Raw genomic sequence first — 20,479 nt, 5'->3', positions numbered from 1 at the left:
GGATTTGGAGAGTGAATAGATAACACGAGTGTAATTGGTAACACTTTTGTCACGGGTTGGTTCAATCAAGGTGAAAAAAAGATCTATGTGCAACAGTCTTAATAAGCAAAAACAATACACTAGAGCACTGGAGAAACCACAAGAACACCACAACCCAATTTAACCTGAGCGCAGCAGAGAGCGCGTCCCAAAGAAACAAGGGCCAGTAACCTCTCCCTCATTACTAGCCATACAGCGCCCTCTAGTGTTGCTACAAAGCAATAACATTATTAGTGCACTAAACGTTTGTAAAAAGGACATTGCTCATCTTTGAGTACAAAAAAAGTGTTAAATGATGCCCTTAGAATACACTACGCATGTTAACATTTTTCTCATTAGAGTGAGAGTAAAAATTACTCGTCATTAAACCTACTCCAAAAAGTAGCTTCCAAAAATTCCATGTGTTATGATAAAAAATGACAGGAAACACTTTTGCATACATTTTTAATTCTCTGTTTAAAGCAATAGAGGTCACAGGTTCAATCCAGAAGCCAAATGTTTGCAAAAACACATTCCCAGCTCAGGTTCTGCTGCTCACATATAATGAGCCCAGACAGATGTCAATCACAGATGTTGTCTTGTGTTGCTCTACAAAACAAAACAATCATCTAATATAAATTTAACAGCAAATCAATTTATTTTTTTTTTAGCAATATTTTACATTTAAAATGAAATAAATAAATAAAAATCTACAGTATTAACACAAGTAATCAACAGCATTGTTTACTGTCAGACTTTGACAAAGCATTTATGTATTGCGAGTTTCTCTGTATTTGTCAGTGGAATGAAACCAGCTGACTGCACATTATATATTAATTCAACAGCCCATTGTCAATAATACCTTACTTGGGCTCTTTGAAACTACACAATAAAAGTCATATTGCTGTTTTAATATATTTTCTTCCTCTTCAGATTTAACCTTATGTGCATTATGAAATCTGAGATGTGCATTGTGCAATATGACTAGGCCCAGATGGGACGTTTATACAAATTTTCTGTGCTGATTTTGAGGGAAATCTGCAGAAATCTAAGGAATGGTTTTAAAGATCTAATGAAGTCAGACTTTTACAAGACTATAACAATCTTAGTATTAAAAAAGAAAAAGAAAATAAATAAATAGCCACTCCAGGAGTGTCAATTTGTCGAACGTTACAAATGACAGGCCTTTCAATTCAGTGGAAACCTACAGATCTTTCTGTGGGTGCAGGTTTTAAGCAGGTCTCAATTCTTTTACATTTGTCTGCATTTTTAGATGTAGTATGTATAGTAGTAAGTTTTAGTATTAATCAGGATTGTGCAAATTAAGAGCTGAAGAATTGGTTCCAGTTTAGTTTGAGTTAGAATTTGAATAAAAATGGCCATTTAAAGGATTAGTTCACTTTGAAATAACAATTACCCCAAACTTTACTCACCCTCAAGCCATAGGTGTAAATGACTTTCTTCTTTCTGATGAACACAATCTGAGATATATTAATAAATATCCTGATGCATCCGAGCTTTATAATGAAGCTCAAGAAAGTGCCTCCATCCATCATAAACATACTCCACATGGCTCCGGGGGTTAATAAAGGCCTTCTGAAGCGAAGCGATGTGTTTGTGTAAAAAAAAAAAAAAAATCCATATTTAACAAGTTATGAAGTAAAATATCTAGCTTCCGCCAGACCGCCTTCCGTATTTAAGCTATGAGGAAAGTGTAAACTGGTATCGTGTCAGTTACACTTTTTCCGTAAGGTGAATAGGGAAGGCGTAGGACGTAGCGTAAGCTTTCTGAACTGCCAGATGCGTTACACTTTCCTTGTAAGTTGAATATGGAAGGCGGTCTGGTGGAAGCTATATATTTTACTTTATAACTTGTTAAATATGGACTTTTTTTTTTTACACTTCAGAAGGCCTTATTAACCCTCCAGAGCCGTGTGGAGTACGTTTATGATGGATAGATGTGGATGGAGGCACTTACTTCAGCTCATACTCGTCGATCCCGTTCACTGCCAAAGCTCGGATGTGTCAGGATATTTATTAATATAACTCTGATTGTGTTCATCAGAAAGAAGAAAGTCATAAACACCTAGGATGGCTTGAGGGTGAGTAAAGCTTGGGGTAATTTTCATTTGAAAGTGAACTAATCCTTTAATTAATTTAAAACAGTGACAAGAAAAAGAAATTACAGATTTGTAATGCAGTAAAATTCAACATAAAAAGGTTAACAAAACTTACAATATTTAAAATACAAATATTTAGGTACATCTGTTTGCCACCTCAATTCAAATATAAGGAATTAAATATAAGGGAACAGAATAGGAATTTAAAAGACAAGCTTAGTTCGATTCTGCATGGCACACATCCCTGGTATTAATATCTTCAAAGCTGAGAAGATATAGTGTTTTCTGATGAGAGATAAAAAAAAATAAAAATAAAAAAAATAATTAGATTAAGTGCAAAAAGCTCTGCAAAGACAAGTGTTTGTACACCTGCACATGATCCATAGGTCTGTATGTGTGCAAAGAGATGTTCATAAATACAAGCAAATGAAGGCATCATTTATATCATAAATCATAAATACAGTAGGGCATTGTTAAAGGGGTCCTATTATGTTTTTTGTCAATGTTCATCTTTCTTTAGTGTGTAATGTTGCTGTTTGATCATGAAGAAGCTCTCCATCAGGAGTTATTCTCTGTTTCAGTGTCACTGTTTCTGAACTCCCTGAAACTCCTCCATTGTAGTCTTGAGTTTTCTTCCAGGAACGAACACGTCACAATCCTCCTCATTTAAATAATTCATACGCAGAATAAAGGGGCATGGTTAGTTAGTGTGTTGAAACTGGCGGTTATGGCAAGGGTTGGGACATTTCCCAAACACGCTCAAAGCGCTTAACCAATCACAACACACTGCTCCAGCCGACCAATCAGAGCACATTGAGCTTTTCAGAAGGAGGGGCTTCATAGAGACAGGAACTAAACAGAGCGTTACTGACAGACTGGGAAGAGAGGAGCTGCAACAATGGAGAATATGAGGAAAATAATGAACATTCAAGCATGAAAACCTGTTCTAGTAGAGCCCAAAAACAACATCAAGACTAGTTTTTCAAGTCAGTCCATTATTATGAGTTGTCCATTGTACTCTTAATTTTGGCTCTTGTTTTGGATCGTGTGTTGACTTCTGATGTTGATGGTGTCGGAGATGCAGCCTGTGTGCAGTTCAAATGGGGGATCTTCCTCTTTTACGGTCTCGTCCTCGCCTTCGTCCATCTCCATCTGATGTTTTTTGCAGTGTTTCTCAAAGGTGGACATCTTCACGAATATTTTGTTGCACACCTTGCAGTGGAAGAGCTGCTCTCCGTTGTGTAAGTGCAGTTTGAGCTGCAGATAAGAGGAATGAGCAAAGGCCCCCGAGCACACGCTGCAACAGAGCGTCCCGCTGCCCTGGTGGCTTTTCTCGTGCTGTTTTAGCATGGACACAGACCTGAAGCCCTTCTGACATGTGGCACAGACGTACCTGCCCTCACCCAACTCCAAAGCCTGATGGTTAAGCAGGTGGGCTGACGTGCGGAAGGCCTTGCCACACTTGTCACACTTAAAAGGGCGCTCCCCTGTGTGTAAGCGCAGGTGGATGATAAGTCCGGCCTTTTGAGTAAAAGCCCTATCGCACAGTGTGCATTTGAAGGGCTTCTCGCCGGTGTGGAGCCTGCGATGGGTTTTCAAGTGTGAGGCACGGCCAAAGCACTTGTTGCAGTCTGGGCATTTGAAGGGTTTCTCGCCGGTGTGGATGGTCTTGTGGCGCATGAGTTGGGACGACTGCATGAACATTTTGGAGCATACGCTGCATTTGTACTTCCTCTCTCCAGTGTGTGATCGCATGTGTAGTGCCAGATGGGCCGAAGAGATGAAGGTCTTGGAGCAAATCCGGCAAGTGTGAGGCTTCTCCCCGGTGTGGCTGCGTTTATGCATTCTCTGGTGTTTGGTGAGCATGGATATCTGGGTAAAAGATTTGTCACACAGGCCGCAAGGGTGAGATCGAGGCTTGGACGAGTGGGACATGTTGGATGATTCAAAACCCAGAGCTGACCAAAAGTCCATCACACCTAATGACAAAAACATTGCCTGAGTTAACAAATCACATTACTTGGCTGATTATACAGTAAGTTCAAAATTGATTTCAGGTGTAATTGAAAAGAAACAACAGCCTTTTCCTGCATAACCAATCACGGTGGAATATGCCAGCTTACGCCCTGGGTATACTTAGTTTTTTAACGCGTACGCTAGTGTACGTGCACAGTCAAACGCACAGCCTTGCAAAGTATACTTGTACGCATACGCATGCGCAGTTTTGAGCAATCTCTCTCCACGTGTTACAACCCATGTAGACATCTTTGTATTCTTTCATGCTAGAGTTGAGGGTACTTTCTAACCTCTTCACACAATCCGTTGTCTATGTAGGCCTCCATTGTCGCTGTAGCTTGCATGTGTTCCGGCAGAGATTGTATATAATAGGGAGATAAGAGGGTCTGTATCTCTTACCATTGGAGAAAGCGTAACGGCTAACTTAATCACGTGCGGCACCTCTCAGTCTATCGTGTAATGGCAGTGACATCAGTTGCAACATTCCCTAGTCTGCCTTTTCTTAAAAAAATACATTTTTATCAAGCTAAAATCAACATATAGTTCCCAACGAAAGTATTGTTTAGTGTAAAACATGCTGAAGATTAGCAAACAGGCTGTCGATTAATTAAATGATTAGCTATTTCCCCACAAAAGCTGTTTAATCAGCATAGTGAAGCCTCTCATCCATTGACATCCATTCAAAAAACAGCCTCTGGTCTCCTTCCCTGCGAACTGCCAGAGGCGGAGCGTTAGCATTAGCCGTTACGCTTTTTTGGCTAAAGATTGCAGGCTTGCCTTCCAGTGGCTTTGGTTCCGGTCTGTTCTGTTTTTGCAGGTTTTCTTTGACTACCTTGTGAATCGACGCCCACAGGGTATGGTTACCACCTTGTGGATAAACTAATTACTGCAAAAAAAATTAAATGCGCATGTGTGACCTGCATGTACAAGTAGGCGTGGTTATAAAAATCCGAAGGTGTGCGTACAGTACGTGCGTACTCTTCTGATGATGAAATGTGTGCCACGCGCACAAATAAAAACTGAACTATACTTTGGGCTTAACAGGGAACATTCTCAGAACTTTGGTTAATGTTGTGGCAAGGTTCTCTCAAAGTTATGAACAAACGTTCTTCCAATAACATTATTAGAATGTTTCTTCAAAGTTATCTGGTGTTTAATAATGTTCTCAAAATGTTAGCACAAAAACATTTTCATTCATGGAACGTTTCTTCTAAAAGGTTTTGGTTGGACGTTTCTCTGACATTTTTTAAATGTTAGCTACTATTTGTTTCAGAATGTTCAGAGAATATTCAAAAGTAACATTGCTTGCAAAATTCTGAAATAGAATGTTCTCAATGTTCGCATAACCAAGAAAAACTGTTTTTAAAACATTTAAAAAACTGGATGTTTTGAACATTCAGAGAACATTAAGAAATAACGTTTTCATAACTTAATGGGAACGTTAGTAAAGAACTTTCTTGGGACATATTTTTGTTAGCTGGTTGATATTAATGACAAAATCTTTCCAACCAATCAGCTTGTGGTAAGGTTTGGTACCTCTGCATTATGGCTGTATACATTTAAATTGCAAATATTTCATCATATAGCAGATATTTATATATATATTTTTTTTTTTACACCAGTGGCTGAATTTTATGAAGGGCTCTTATAAGTGTGACTTATTTTTCCTTGTCTGCTTCCTTTAACATCACAACTCAAGGTCTGGGTGTTCCCAATAGCAGCAGAATGTATTATACTATATAGACTTTTTTATTTAAAATTCATCCAAAATACTTTAATAAATGACTTAATAACCCTGCTGAAAAAACAGCATATGCTGGTTAAGGTAGGTTTTGGAGCTGGTATGCTGGTTTGAGCTGGTTTACGCTGGTTTATGCTGGTCCTATGCTGGTCCGTGCTGTTCCTATACTGGTCTTATGCTGGTCCAGGACCAGCTCAGGACCAGCATAGGACCAGCATAAGACCAGCATACGACCAGCATACCAGCTCCAAAACCTACCTTAACTAGCATATGCTGGTTTTTTCAGCAGGAAAAAGAGAGGAGAATTAATTTCCTCTACACATAGTAGCCTAGATGAGGATCTCCATTTAAATGTTTGGAAATATGTCTGAATGGAAAGATTATAAGACGTTATACATATTTTAATATATCTAGCGAAACCAGACCACGTTAAAAGGTCTAAAAAAAACATATTTAGCCTATAGTTTATGGCTGAGGACAGCAGGGTTGAGCAACATTTTACACATTTCCTTCCTGGAAAACTGCCTCGAGGACCGCGACTGTCATCACATCCAAAATGAAACAAAAGCAAACAACAACTGAGTATGTCCGCTATCTGACTGGGCGTGGTATAGGCTGTGTGCAACACAATGTTGTATTCTCCACAAAAGACAAGCAAATATGACTTACGCAAGGGGAAAACATTTCTTGAGGACTGATCTACTTAGAGATTTCCTCACTGCGTTCACCCTGTTCGTCAATATGCAACATCCAGAGCAACGAATGCAAAAATGCAGACTCACCCTTTTCACCACCGGTTCCGCCCAGAACATCACACAACCCAGTCTGAAGCTTTCAGGAATATCTCCGAGTTCGTTACATTATTCAGAGCACAAGAGTCGCATCAGATTGTCCGTATGGTTAGATAAGCTAATTCACCACAGATGAACGGACAGTGATGTAGAATGGCGCCATGAAATGCATTTTCAGGTTTTTGGCGAAAATCACACGAATAGACAGCGATATTATCATGCCATGCACTGTAAAGGGAAATCAGTTTCTCTCTTCTTGTGGTGGAAGCCATACAGAAGCCTGGTACCATGCTATCAAAATAAAAGTAGCCTAATTATTTATAATTATATTTACTTATGTAGTTATAAATTCCTTAGGGTAAATGCAGATTACAGCATGTTACATTTATTGCAGTAATTTATTTGCCAAGGTAAATCATAAAAAGGGATCTCCTTCAACCATTTTTAAAAGCTTTTAGAATAATTCTTTCTTTGTTTCTTTCTCTTTTCGATTTTAAAGAGTAATAAGCATAGGCCTGTTCATAGTTATTTTTTCCCCCTGCTCTTTACTATTCAGTCAAAAAAAAAAAAAAAAAAACAGTAAAACAAAAAAAAAAAACATGGTTATTGTAGTTAAACCATGGTAACCACAGATTAACCACGGGTTTCAATTATTCCTGTTTTTGGTTTGCAACAGTTTACGTTAAAAACAGAGTTTTTTTGTGTGTGAAAACTGGTTTACTTGACAACTTATTCATTGAACTATGATGAGTGAAGGCGGAGTGTAAGTTTCGTTTTCGCCAAACAAAATCCGAGTGTTTATGAGTCTCATTCTGATCGCTGATTTCACTCTGCGCCGCGGGTTCGAGTGGAGCATCAGGACCACATCAGGACCACTGAAGGTAGGAGATAACCGCCTGCAGAAGTAGGACTACCAAGTTTTTAAATGTTATTAATATAATACTAATGTAATAGGCTATAATATAACTCAACAATATAATATAAATGTATTTATATTTAAAAAAAAAAAAAAAAAAAGAGGGATCATAAAAATGGCATTTAGGTTATTTTTTATTATTTAGCGCACATGAATAAGCTTCGATTTTTTTTCTTATGTTATATTATTTTAATAGAAATATTATGCATTAGCAAGCATGTAAGCACCTTAATCAGAGATTAAAATGACTATTTTCAGCAATTTCAGGTTATTCACCACAGAAATATAACAATTTGTACTACTGGTTTTGCTGAGAAACCTTCAAATGCGACCTCTGGAGGACAGCCTCTGAAATGAGATGCAGCTTATGTGTAACTGTGACACATTAGCCTTCTGGAGCATCAGTGAATGTTTGTAGCTTTTGTAATAGCTGTGTTTGAGTCCCTCAGTTGTCCTCTGTGTTAAAATATGGATCTCAAAATCACAAAGTAAAACTGTTAGAAATGGGCAAATAATCAGAAAATGCTGCGGAGAATCAAAGAATGTGCAGGAGCTGGAGGATTTTTCTAAAGAACAGTGGGCAGTTTAACTGCTCAGGACAGTCAAAGGACTCATGAACAACTATCATAAAGCATGAAAACAGTGGTAGATCATTCAACACACAGTATAAGATTCAAGTGTGCAGTATGTAAACTTTTGAACTGGTTCAATTGTGTAAATTTGTATTGTGACTGTATGGAAAAATCTGTTATGCTGTTTAGCTTATTCAGGGCAGTACAAAATAAAGGACAAAATGCAGTTTTTATGATCCCTCTTTTTTTTTTTTTTTTTTTTTTTTGTTTAAATGATTAACATTTAGCAGACTCTGCCAGCTGTATGTAATCTTATGAGCAGACTTTAGCTATAGGTCAAGGACCCAAGAAAGCAAGGCAAACTAGCTTCTTAAATTTGTATGAAAAAAAGAGAGAGATGACATTTACAATATTATTAAAACAATTTCCATGGAATGGAAAAAAAGGCTTCTTTTGAGAATTTGGAAGTTAATTGGTTTTTAAACAGTTTTCGTTTTTAACCACACAGGAGAATGTAAAGAAGCACAATGAGTTCAGCATCGAGACAAAAGAAGAAAAAGAAGTATGTGGTTTTATTCACTGCATGTTTTTGTAATGATTATGTTCAGTTTATGTTCTGTTCCTGTTTGCCTGTGTTCCCTTTGTTAGTTTGTCTCTGTGGTTTTTGATTGAGTTCACATGTGATCCTGGTTACGTTAATTATCCCTGTGTTCCTTGTTTGGATTTATTACAGACTGTTTATTGTTTGTTTATTATCTCCTCAGAGATAATGCGCTCATTACAGCCACATTGTGACAGTTTTTTGCTTAAGCCCAAAACTAATATGGTGGAGTGTTAAAGTACACTGAGAGTCATCAGATAAAGCATGTTTATGAAAAAAGAGTAGGCTATTATATTTTACAAATGATGTGTTTTACAATTGATCTCAAGCATACTAACAATTAACTTATTAAGCTGATTTTGTATTTAGTCTATTATGCAGTGAACCTTTAAGTTGTTCTGTATGTGTTTTGTACAGTTTGTGATAAACTTTACTTGTTCAATGCAGAAATAAATTTGGTGCGACGTCTCCACCGTTCATTGATTACTTGAAAGAAATTTTGAGAAGGTACCCAGATGGAGGACAAATACTGAAGGTAGGCAAATAAAAGCATTAAATATTGCCTGAACACTTTCGCATCATTGTCAAATGGTATGCATCTTAAATCTCATCGTATCTGTTGATAATATTTATGCTGTATCATATCAGGAGCTGATCCAGAATGCAGATGATGCAGGAGCTTCACGTGTGGTGTTTATTCATGATGAGAGGCATTATGGGACTCAGAGCCTGTGGACTGAAGAGCTCAGACAGTATCAAGGTATTTGTGTTGTAAACACTGAGAGCAGATTCAAGAGGTGGTCATGTTACGTGAGCTTTCTAAATTACTTTAGAGCCAGCAACAAAGATATTACACTATAGGACTTTGCATTTGTCCTCATTCACAACCATGAAGAGTTTTTCAACTATACCTTCTGCATTTTTTCTTTTTTCTTTTTTTTTTTTTAATTGGAAGGAGTTTTGAGTTCTGAAAGTTTTCTGTTGAGATCACAGAACTGACACATTTTAAGTAATCTGAATTGTTTCATTTTTATGAACTTGTTTCTTTTCATTTAGACAAACTTAAATTTAACTTACATTTCCTTTTTTTTTTTTTTTTTAAGATTAATGTTAAGTGGGGGATTGGGGGATTTAGTAGTGTTTAATGCTTTAATGCTATGATAATTTAGAAGAGTTTCTGTTATGTGGGTTTTTTCGGAGGTTACCATCATGGTGAGAACAGGTATTTCATACATCTTCTATATTGCCATACTCTTTCAGCAATTGATATGTTAGTATTATCAAAGCATTGTGTTACCAATTAGCATTTTCTGAGTTAAGTTTGAAATAAGATGAAATAAATTAAGACATTATCATTTTGCATGGGAAAAAAATGATGTGATTGTTGATTGGACATTGATGATAGCTGGCAGCTTAGCTGCTAGAAGCAACCAAAATAATAAATTAGACTCACTTTTCCATTAAAAACTGCCATCTGTGCTTCTCCTCTTTTTTTAAAAAAAAAAAAAAAAGCACCAGTCACCACTACTGTATCTCAAAAATGTTTTTCTCAAACCAGGTCAAAATCACTGGTACTTTGGTGCCAGTTTGGTTCCAAAATAAAATAAAATGAGCTGAAAATAAGAGCATACAGTACATACAGTATGGCAGACATAACTCATTTTTTCTGTCATGTATTTGACCAGATACTGAAAGTCTTTACTGTGCTAAAAGCAAAGTGTGTCATTTTCAAAGTTGTTTGGTCATTTTTGTTTGATCAGCTGTTTGTATCTTTGATCTGGCAGGACCTGCTCTCTATGCCTTCAATGATGCAGCTTTCACAGAGGAAGACTGGGAGGGAATTCAGAGAGTTGGCCGAAGTATCAAGCAGGATGACCCAACAAAAGTCGGGAGATTTGGGATCGGCTTCAACTCTGTTTATCACATTACAGGTGAAATACACTACAATAACAGATTGGCTCATTTACTTTTTTGGGTATTCTACTAAGTGCCTGCTGATTAGAAATCCTACAGTATCGCTTGTTGATTTATGTAGCCCTGCCTTAATATTCCACATTATGTAACCAAAGCTATTAATGATCACATGTGATTTTTGTGTTGTATTTGATTTCTCAGATTTCTAATGGTTAGCATTGTAGCGAATTAACTCAAAGGGGGAATATTAATAATTATTCATAACTCTTTATGATTATTAATTATGATTAATTATGAATATGTAAATTAGTTAATCAGATTAACTGGATGTAGCTACATTAAGATTAATATTACAATCAATTAACCTGTTCGTCCAGTGAACACTCAGTGTTGATTGTTTATTAATTCTAAGAAATGTTAATTTCCAGGTTATGGAAAAACAACATTCGTATTGTACAGTACTACTCAGAGCATGTAGTCAGGATCTAAATCACTTAAGAGGCAATTTATTAGCAGACGGAGTCAGAACCAAACATGTATTGTGCACAATCTTTATTAACTAACTCACAAACACATAACTAAACTAACAGACACATAACATACACGCAGGTCACACGTTGGTAAGAATGAGCAATGATAGAGTTGAACCGGAAGGGGACTGTTAATGGAGCTATAGGAAAAAGTCATAGACAATCTGGAAAAGAATCATCAGTTTCCTCAGTAATAAAACCCCTTTGCTGACAAAGGTAAGTTTTACAAATCAATACTAAATCGCTGTTTAGTGTCCAAATGTACAATACTTGCAAGATGCCTTTAGGCTGAGGAGCATCGGATCTGCAGGCTGGGTTGATGGTTCGGTCCGAAGTTGTTGCCAGTATCTTCTGCGTTAGATGAAGTACTATGAAACAACTTATAGATGAGCACATGGCCGGGTTGTAAGCCGAGGCCTGCAGGCCTAGGCCTACAGGCCTGCAGCAAGAAGGGGGTCTCTTCAGTCGTCCAAGAAGCAAGGAAAAGAGAGGGAGTGGCATTGTTCACTGGCTTTTAACCTCTGGTCGAAGTCACATCTCTTAGTTGTTGACCGGACCAATGAAGATGTTGTATTTCCGGGCGATAACACGCCTCCTGTCAGGGCTTTTACGATCGAGCAAGATTTACTGGCTGAGTTTTTGAAGAAGAACTATTAAAGATTCTTGTAATACTGATGTGTTGCACAGGTATGGACATACCGCATACAAAAGCATTTAAATCTTCTCGATACGAACCCATAGACACTAAACATGGCATAATTGAAGTTACCTTAAATGTATCATAAAACATGCAAATACAATGAGTGCAATACAACAACAGCAATAATGGATACCATTTCCTAGGGATGTGCATGTTCATTTATAGAACGGTCTGTCTATAAACTAATGCAGGAAAGTCTGTGTTCTGTGCACATTTCTGTGTCTCTTCTCTGCTCTTCCATGTGGCAACCACATTCTTTAGCGCAATAAAACTTGTAACAGAGAACTTCTCGGGGGATGGGGGACAGGCCCCAGAGTGCTTTAAACAATTATTGGTTACCTATAACAAATAATTGTGTCTGATTTGTCTCAGTCGTTACAGCATGCTAACAGATTTGCTTGCTTAATTAGCACAAGTTACTACCAAAGCAAACCTCCATAGAATGTGTTCACAGTAATTCTCTTAATGAGTAATGGGTGTGTTTTGGGCGTAATGCGCAATAAACCAACTCTGTAGTCTCGTCTCCCATTCCCTTTAAAAGCCAGTTCACCATGGCATATTCGCTGTTTACAAGGGGGAATTTGCAAGCGGAAAAACTGAAAGCTTCTATAGTGAGGAAACAGATCTTCTCATGCGCGAGGTTAAAGCGTGCAAGCAGACCATCTACAGGAAAAGCCAGATTCCACCAAAGCATTTTTATCTTTATGCACACAATAATAATCTTTTACATTGTAATCCTTTTCTTTTTAATATTTGGCATGTTTGTGTTCTGCTGAGTGTCACTGTGTGTGTAACAAGCAGAGTGTACGCACATTGTGCACCCTCATACAGGCGCATATTACTAACACGCTCTTTAAATAACAAAACAAATATTGCGCCATTGACTTTAGACCAGGTTTCGGTTGGTCAATGGCGCAGTCTATTTCAGTTGCCTCAAAATAGTAACACGCCAACAATGCACCTGAACACACCTCGTTTTCAAACCAGCACGCCCATGGGCAAACAAATGGGCGCTAATGCATTGCTATTTAAACAACGTGGCGCAGGACTTGAAAATGATTACTGCGTCAGGCTGAAACTAGCAAAAAACACTTGCCTCACACCTGTCGCCGCGTTGTATTTTTTACATTTAAATTTCCTTTTCCATCATCCAACACTCACTTAAAGTTCATCTTACTGTTAAATATAATATTTATCTCAAAACTACATTATAATGTTGTTCTGATTCCTAAATTCACTTGAAGCAGTAAAAATACAATTTATTTTATGTTTTACAGTTTTGTCTTGAATCTATTTAGACAAAATAGTGGAACATTTTAATACATTTAATATAGACTTATTGTATTGGGCAAAATTTTAATATTGGTGCATCCCTAATTATTGTGTATTAGCACTCAGTGATTGTTGACTGCCCTGATCAGCTGCAACATCAGTTTAAATCAGGGGTTCCCAAACTTTTCAGCCCACGACCCCCAAAATAACTATGCCAGTGCAGTCCGGCAGTGTGTTCCAGGAGCGGTACGTCTGCAGTAGTGCAGCGATCATTTACGCACAGTCTATTTTTTCTGCGGTGCACCGCGCTGAATTAAAACGATAGCGCACTGTTCGCATTAAAATAAACGTCCTATTGATGCGAAAAACTAGTAATTTCACCATAGATGCATATAATTTAAAGTCTCTGTTACACAGTCAACACATGGCTTTTTTGCCTCAGATAAAGCAAGGAAAAGGGCATTTAGGTGAAACATGCCTTTGCAGTACATATGCAGCACGCGCTATTGTGCTTTCACATATGCCGCATTTGCAGTGCGCAACTGATCCATGGCTGTATATCACAAACACAACATTTACTTATTTTTATTTCAAATCCAAAAGTTGTTACTGAACATGCTTTGTCAGCATTGCAATTCGATTTGCATAGCCTACATTATATTTCATAGATGTCATGTTTAAACTCACTATATTTATGTTTTATTCAATTAATTCTTTTATATTTATATAAAGTAATAATTTTGATTTATATATTGATTTATATATTTTATATACTTGCTCACGCAAGTGGCAAAACATTTAAACATAAGCTTTATGTTAAAATCAGTAACATTTTAAATTAAAACTTAAAATAGACAAAAACAGGCGACTCTCGCCTTTTCTTTCCTTTTAAATCTTTTTACAAGAAATCCCTTAGGTCATAAAGAATGTTGTTTTTCCACCTTCACGAAGAGAGGAGTGCTATCCATTATGTCTCCTGACGCTGGTGCTTCTCCGCTCTCCTCCGCTGGCCTCCCTGCATTGCCTTTGGTTGATATTAACCAACGTTTCATTTTGACAAAAATAATATCCAAAGCTTAAAGCCTAAAGAATTACCTATGTGCACATGTCTGAATGTTTAACATGGTGCTGTAAACTGACCTGCTGCAACTGATGCTGTTGCTAATATGTCGTAATCACCTCAGGAGTCACGGTCGAGGGGAAGGAAAATTGAAAGGTTGATAGCTTTTTTTTTTCGTTGGTTTTTGTTTTTAATTTAACTAATATTTTTAGTATTTTGTTACATGTATTCATAAAATATGCTATTTCTAATCATTAAATTTTTTGTTTTTCATCTCGCGACCCCTCCCTCGATGTCTCTCGACCCCCACTTTGGGAACCACTGGTTTAAATAACTGAGCCTTAGAGTACTTGTGGTGTTGGATTCTGACATGGGAATTGGCACAACACTGGCAATGCTAACACTATTTAAAATTATTATTATTATTTATTTACAGACTTGCCATGTGTATTCAGTTCTGAACACCTTGCCATTTTTGACCCACAAAAGAAGATGTTTGGAGATGATGAAGAAGGCTATCGATGGTCTTTGGATGATGAAGAGGACAGAGAGAGCCTTTTGAACTTGAGAGATCAGTTTCAGCCCTTTCAAAATGTTGTCAGTCAAGTCAGCAGTTGTTCCTGGGAGAAGGTCATCAGCGAAGAGCAATACTTCAAAGGAACGCTTTTCCGTTTCCCTCTGCGTAATGAGGCTTCTGAGATCTCTGATAACTTGTATGACTCCAAAAAAGTTACACAGCTTTTTGACAGTTTCATTGCTGATGCAGACATCAGTCTTCTTTTCCTGAGAAATGTGTCATCCATTACTTTGCTGCATATTGACACCAATGGCTTCTGCAACAATAGGCTAAAAGTTTCAGTGTCGAATCAATTTGACACTGACCTTTCTCATGTCAAGCAGGAATCGTTTGACAGAAAAACTTGTTTCAAAACGGTATCACACATTTCCCATCAAATGAAAGAAACAAAGTCCCAGTGGCTTGTGACAACTTGCCTTCTGAAACACGGATATAAACCAGAGATTGACTCTCTAGCCAGTAAGCTGAGCTTCTACCCTCAAGTTGATGCAGCTTTTCGATTTAATGAAGACAGATCACTTTGCAATGGGCGACTAAGTTGCTTTCTGCCACTTCCAAATAATGAATCAAACAAAACTGGGCTTCCCATTCACATCAATGCTTGCTTTGGCCTGACAGATAATCGGAGGTTTATTAAGTGGCAAGAGGAGGATCAGAAGAATGATGAGTCTGCAAAGTGGAATGAGCTACTTATAAAAGATATTCTTCCTCATGTATATCTTTTGATGATCCTGGATGCCATTCAGTTATCCAGAAACTCAACCCTGCCTGCTGCCACTGTGTACAATCTTTGGCCTGACCTATCCAAGACTGTACATAAAGAAAGATGGCATGAAGTTGCAACAGACTCTCTGAAGAGTCTAATTGAATACAAGATCTTTCACCTTGCTGATGATGAGAAAATCTGGGTGTCTCCCTCAAATGCAGTTTTTCCAGTCAACAATATATGTAGTGACACAATGTCTGCAGTGTCAAGATTATTGATTGCTGAAGGAGAAAACCTGGTCACACTCCCAGAGCATGTTTTGAAAGATGTTCAAGAAATCTTCCCTGAAAGTGATACCTTGACATGGGTGACTCCATCTTATGTTAGAGATGTCCTTCACAGAAGTAAGGTTGAAAAAATCAGTAAGGATGACAAATACTCTCTTCTTGAATTTGCTCTCAGTGATGAGAAGTACGAAGAACTACAAGGTCTTAAGCTTCTGCCTCTTAGCGATGGAACCTTCACTTCATTTAGCAAAGGAGTGCAGAACACTGTTTTGATTGACAATGAGAAGTTTCCAAGGTAAGGTGTGATATAGTTCCCATTCAGTCAGTCACGTTCGGCGTTACGTCGATACTGACATAATGGGGTCTCGCTTGGGAGCCCAATCACCTCCAAGTGGTACAAACCGAGCCAATGGGAATTGGCCAGTGAGATTTACATGCCGGGCCACACCCCCAGCATCCGAGGATAAATAGGACCGGCATACTCACTTCCATTCATCAGTGCGACCGAACCGAAATGTTTTCGCTCATCCTTTCACCTTCCTTGAAGAGTGCAAATTTCTAAATACTAAGAGAGCAAAACAGCAATTTTAATTGCTATCTGGAGTTTGTCCTCAAACAGCAATTTTCATTGCTTTCTGCCTCGAAGCTCGTGGGGATTCTCGGCTGGAGTGAAGGCGCAGTTCAGCGGTGCGTGCGGTGACGCGCTGACACAGGACAGTGCAGCATTCATTCCTGAGCGCTTCAGCTGTCAGAGCGTTCCCTAAAAGAGCAGCACGGGTGTTCAGCGTCTTTTTCAATATGTCTTTTCGCCCGTGTGTTTCTGGATGCGGTCGTTTCCTGACCTCATCTGACGGCCACGATCGCTGTCTCACATGCCTGGGCAAACAGCATGCTGAGTCAGCACTCGTGGATGGTACATGCCCCCAAGGTATGAAGGTACGAGTTCCCTCTGTTGATACCCAGCTGCCACAGCCTCTAAAGCTGCTCGTCTGGTTAGCACTCTGGGAGATCTGTGGGTCACAGTGGGAGCTTCTTCGTTGGGCCCGCCCCCACAAACCTCCCACTCCTCTAGCGCGCCATGTTCCGTCGAGTTGCCGTCTGCTGCCGCGGGACTCTCTACGGAGGTTCCCCGCATCACTTTCGGTGCTCTGGATGAGGATCAGATGTCGATCGCTGCATCGGGGAGTGGGCTTTTGGACTCTGAAGAGGATGAGGAGGCCGAACCTCTGCCCTCCGGGGTGGTCGTTCAGGCTGAATCGGATTCAGAGTTGGTGGCCATGCTTGCCCGGGCTGCCGCAGGCATCGGGCTCAAATGGAACCCTCCACCGTGTCCCGAGCGCTCGCGGTTGGATGATTGGTTTCTGGGTGCCCTGGCCATCTTGCAGGTCCATCAGGCGAAAGCTCTTAAGGAGCTGCACGAGGGTAGTTCTGAGCCAGGGCTGCTGCAAGAACTGCGCACGGCGACGAAAGTCATGGCGAGTGCCCTGGGTCAGACGATGTCCACCCTGGTGGTCCAGGAACGACATCTCTGGTTGGACCTGGCTGAAATGAAGAAAGCCGACAAAGTTTGCTTTCTTGACACCCCCATTTCCCAGGCCGGCTTCTTCGGCGACACTGTCGAGGACTTCAGTTCTCGGCAGTGCAAAAGCAGACGGAGGCCATAAAACACATCCTGCCCCGGCGTGATGTTGCCACCGTTCCGCCTCGGGCTTGCCCCCGACCTGCTCGTCGCTAAGGGCACCCCCCTGCGGTTGCACAGGCTCCTGGGAGATTGGAACCTTCCCATCCTCCCCGAGCCTCCCGCAGGAAGGCGATGCAACCCACCCAGGCCGCTAAGCCCTCGAAAAAGAAGTCTGCCAAGCGGCCCTGAGACGGGTGGCCCAGAGATGGAGGGAACTGCTCTGTCCCAGGAGATGGTGAAGGCACCACTCCTTCCCTAGGGAGAGGGCCGTGTGGAGAATCCTGTGTTTCGTTTTATTTCTGTTCCGCCGCTGGCCTCACAGCCAGCGGTACCCACCTTTTCAATAAATGAGCAGTTTCCCAAATATCTGGGCAGACCCTGTCAGTGTGCGACACACCGCTTCCTCACTCTCAGCCACACCCTCTTTCGCCATGGGCAGGGCTTTGGCGCCCTGGGGACGCACGGCCTCCCCACGCCACCCTGCCCCGTCCCTCACGGGACACTCAGAGCCATGTGAGTGCACCCCACTCACAGCCTCTACTTCGGGACGCATTGCTCCCCGAGTTGGGCCACAGTGCTCCACGCTGCCCCTCCCATGGGTACTTCTGCTGTCTGGATGGTTCCACTTGAACGGTGCTTGGGGGCGTGGCTATGCCTCCCCAACCCGTCTTGTTGGCTCATTCAGACAGTCAGACTCAGCTGTGCGATTCAGTTTGCCAGGCTGGTTCAGCGCCGTCCTGTACACCTCGGTGGCAGGTAAGGATGCCCCTGTCCTGCGGGCAGAAATTGCAGTCCTCCTGGCGAAGGACGCAATAGAGCCTGTCCCTCCAGCCGAGATGAAGTCAGGGTTTTACAGCCCGTACTTCATAGTACCCAAGAAAGGTGGGGGGTTACAGCCAATCTTGGATTTGCGTGTCTTGAATTGGGCCCTTCACAAGCTCCCATTCAAGATGCTCACGCTGAAACACATCCTCACGCGCGCTCGCGCCCAGGATTGGTTCGCAGCGATCGACCTGAAGGATGCGTACTTTCATGTCTCGATCCTCCCTCGACACAGACCGTTTCTACGATTTGCGTTCGAGGGTCGAGCATATCATTACAAGGTCCTACCCTTCAGGCTGTCCCTGTCACCTCACGTCTTTACCAAACTCGCGGAAGGTGCCCTTGCCCCGCTCAGGGAAGTGGGCGTTCACATACTCAACTACCTCAACGACTGGCTCATTCTGGCCCAGTCACGAGAGCAGTTGTGCGAACACAGGGACTTGGTGCTCAGTCACCTCAGCCAGTTGGGGCTTCAGGTCAACTGGGAAAAGAGAAACCTCTCCCCCGTGTAGAGTATCTCTTTTCTTGGTGTGGAGCTGAGGGCGAGCTGGACTCGGTCAACATGACGGCGCATTTCACCAACGAGCGTGCACAGTCAGTGCTGAACTGCCTGAATTCGTTCTCGCAGAAAATAGCGGTTCCACTGAAACAATTTCAGAGGCTCCTGGGGCATATGGCATCCGCATATATGCTTCATATGAGACCGCTTCAGCACTGACTTCACAACCGAGTCCCGAGGTGGGCATGGCGCCATGGCACACTCCGTGTGGTCATCACACCGAGTTGTCACCGTACATTCAGCCCGTGGTCGGACCTTGCTTTTCTACGCTGGAGTGCCCCTAGTACAAGTGTCCAGGCATGTTGTTGTCACAACAGATGCCTCCACCACTGGCTGGGGTGCCATATGCAGTGGCCAGGCTGTGTCGGGCTCCTGGACAGGACCCCAACGCCATTGGCATATCATCTGCCTCGAGTTGCTAGCAGTACTCCTTACCCTGCGCCGGTTTCGACCGCTGCTGCACGACAAGCATATACTGGTCTGGACGGACAACACATCTACCGTAGCATACATCAACCACTAGGGTGGTCTACACTCCCGTCGCATGTCGCAACTCGCCCGCCATCTCTTCTGGAGTCAGTGCCGACTCAGGTCGCTGCGCGCAATTTATATCGCAATCTCAATCGTGCGGCTGACATGCTCTCACGACAGATCACATTCCCGGGAGAATAGAGACTCCACCCCCAGGTGGTCCAGCTGATCTGGAGCTGATTCGGGGACGCACAGGTAGACCTGTTTGCCTCCCAGGAGTCCGCTCACTGCCAGTTGTTTTACTCCCTGACCGAGGAGACGCTCGGCACGGATGCACTGGCACACAGCTGGCCCCGGGGCCTACGCAAATATGCGTTTCCCCCAGTGAGCCTTCTCGCGCAGACACTGTGCAAGGTCAGGGATGACGAGGAACAGGTCTTGATAGTTGCGCCGTACTGGCCAAACCGGACTTGGTTCGCAGAGCTGATGCTCCTCACGACAGCCCCTCCCTGGCGCATCCCCCTGAGAAAGGACTTGCTTTCTCAGGGACGGGGCACCATATGGCACCCACGTCCTGACCTCTGGAACCTCCACGTGTAATCTCTGGACGGGACGCGGACGACTTAAGTGGCCTACCGCCCGTGGTAGTTGACACTAGCACTTCAGCTAGAGCCCCCTCTACGAGGCTCACTTATACCATGATGTGGAGTCTGTTCGCTGAGTGGGGTTCTTCCCGCCGGGAAGACCCCCGAAAATGCCCGGTCAGCGCCGTGTATTCCTTCCTTCAAAATGGCTTGGAGCGGAGGCTGTCCTCCTCCACCTTGAAGGTCTATGTGGCTGCCATCACAGCACATCACAATGTGGTCGATGGCAGGTCACTAGGAAAGCACGACCTGATCATTAGGTTCCTCAGAGGCGCCAGGAGGTTAAACCCTTCTAGGCCTCACCTCATTCCCTCTTGGGACCTCTCTATCGCTCTGGTGGGCCTACAGAGAGCTCTCTTCGAGCCCCTTGAGTCAGTTGAGCTGAAACATCCGTCGTTGAAGACAGTGCTCCTGACCGCGCTCGCTTCCTTTAAGAGGGTTGGGGACCTGCAAGCATTTTTGGTCAGCGAATCGTGCCTAG

At 41.7% G+C, this 20,479-nt stretch overlaps 3 protein-coding genes across 6 annotated transcripts in view; 2 read left to right on the top strand and 1 right to left on the bottom strand.

The window, feature by feature from the left end:
- Positions 1 to 466: 466 nt before the first annotated feature.
- LOC127518741 (gastrula zinc finger protein XlCGF8.2DB) overlaps positions 467 to 20,479 on the bottom strand; it is a 68,992-nt gene continuing 48,979 nt past the window's right edge. For 2 of the 4 annotated variants that reach the window (XR_007931629.1, XM_051905816.1), the window contains exon 3: positions 467 to 4,117. Coding sequence is in view for 3 of the 4 variants with exons in the window: in XM_051905816.1 (XP_051761776.1) it covers positions 3,159 to 4,112 (954 nt within the window). In the remaining variant the exon portion in view is untranslated. The other 2 variants (XM_051905817.1, XM_051905818.1) reach the window with 2 other exon arrangements.
- LOC127518740 (sacsin-like) overlaps positions 7,472 to 20,479 on the top strand; it is an 83,916-nt gene continuing 70,908 nt past the window's right edge. Inside the window, exon 1 of the mRNA XM_051905811.1 lies at positions 7,472 to 7,567. The gene's annotated coding sequence lies outside the window, so the exon portion shown is untranslated. The remainder of the gene's footprint in view (positions 7,568 to 20,479) is intronic.
- The window catches only part of LOC127518875 (sacsin-like), a 110,390-nt gene continuing 105,327 nt past the window's right edge, over positions 15,417 to 20,479 (top strand). Inside the window, exon 1 of the mRNA XM_051906091.1 lies at positions 15,417 to 16,116. Within this exon, the coding sequence (XP_051762051.1) occupies positions 15,554 to 16,116 (563 nt within the window). The 5' untranslated portion in view covers positions 15,417 to 15,553. The remainder of the gene's footprint in view (positions 16,117 to 20,479) is intronic.

This window comes from Ctenopharyngodon idella, chromosome 9, assembly GCF_019924925.1.
Source record: "Ctenopharyngodon idella isolate HZGC_01 chromosome 9, HZGC01, whole genome shotgun sequence".
In the NCBI taxonomy this organism is placed as follows: domain Eukaryota; kingdom Metazoa; phylum Chordata; class Actinopteri; order Cypriniformes; family Xenocyprididae; genus Ctenopharyngodon; species Ctenopharyngodon idella.
The sequence above is the reverse complement of the archived record's forward strand: the minus strand, read 5'-3'. Positions and strand labels throughout refer to the sequence as shown.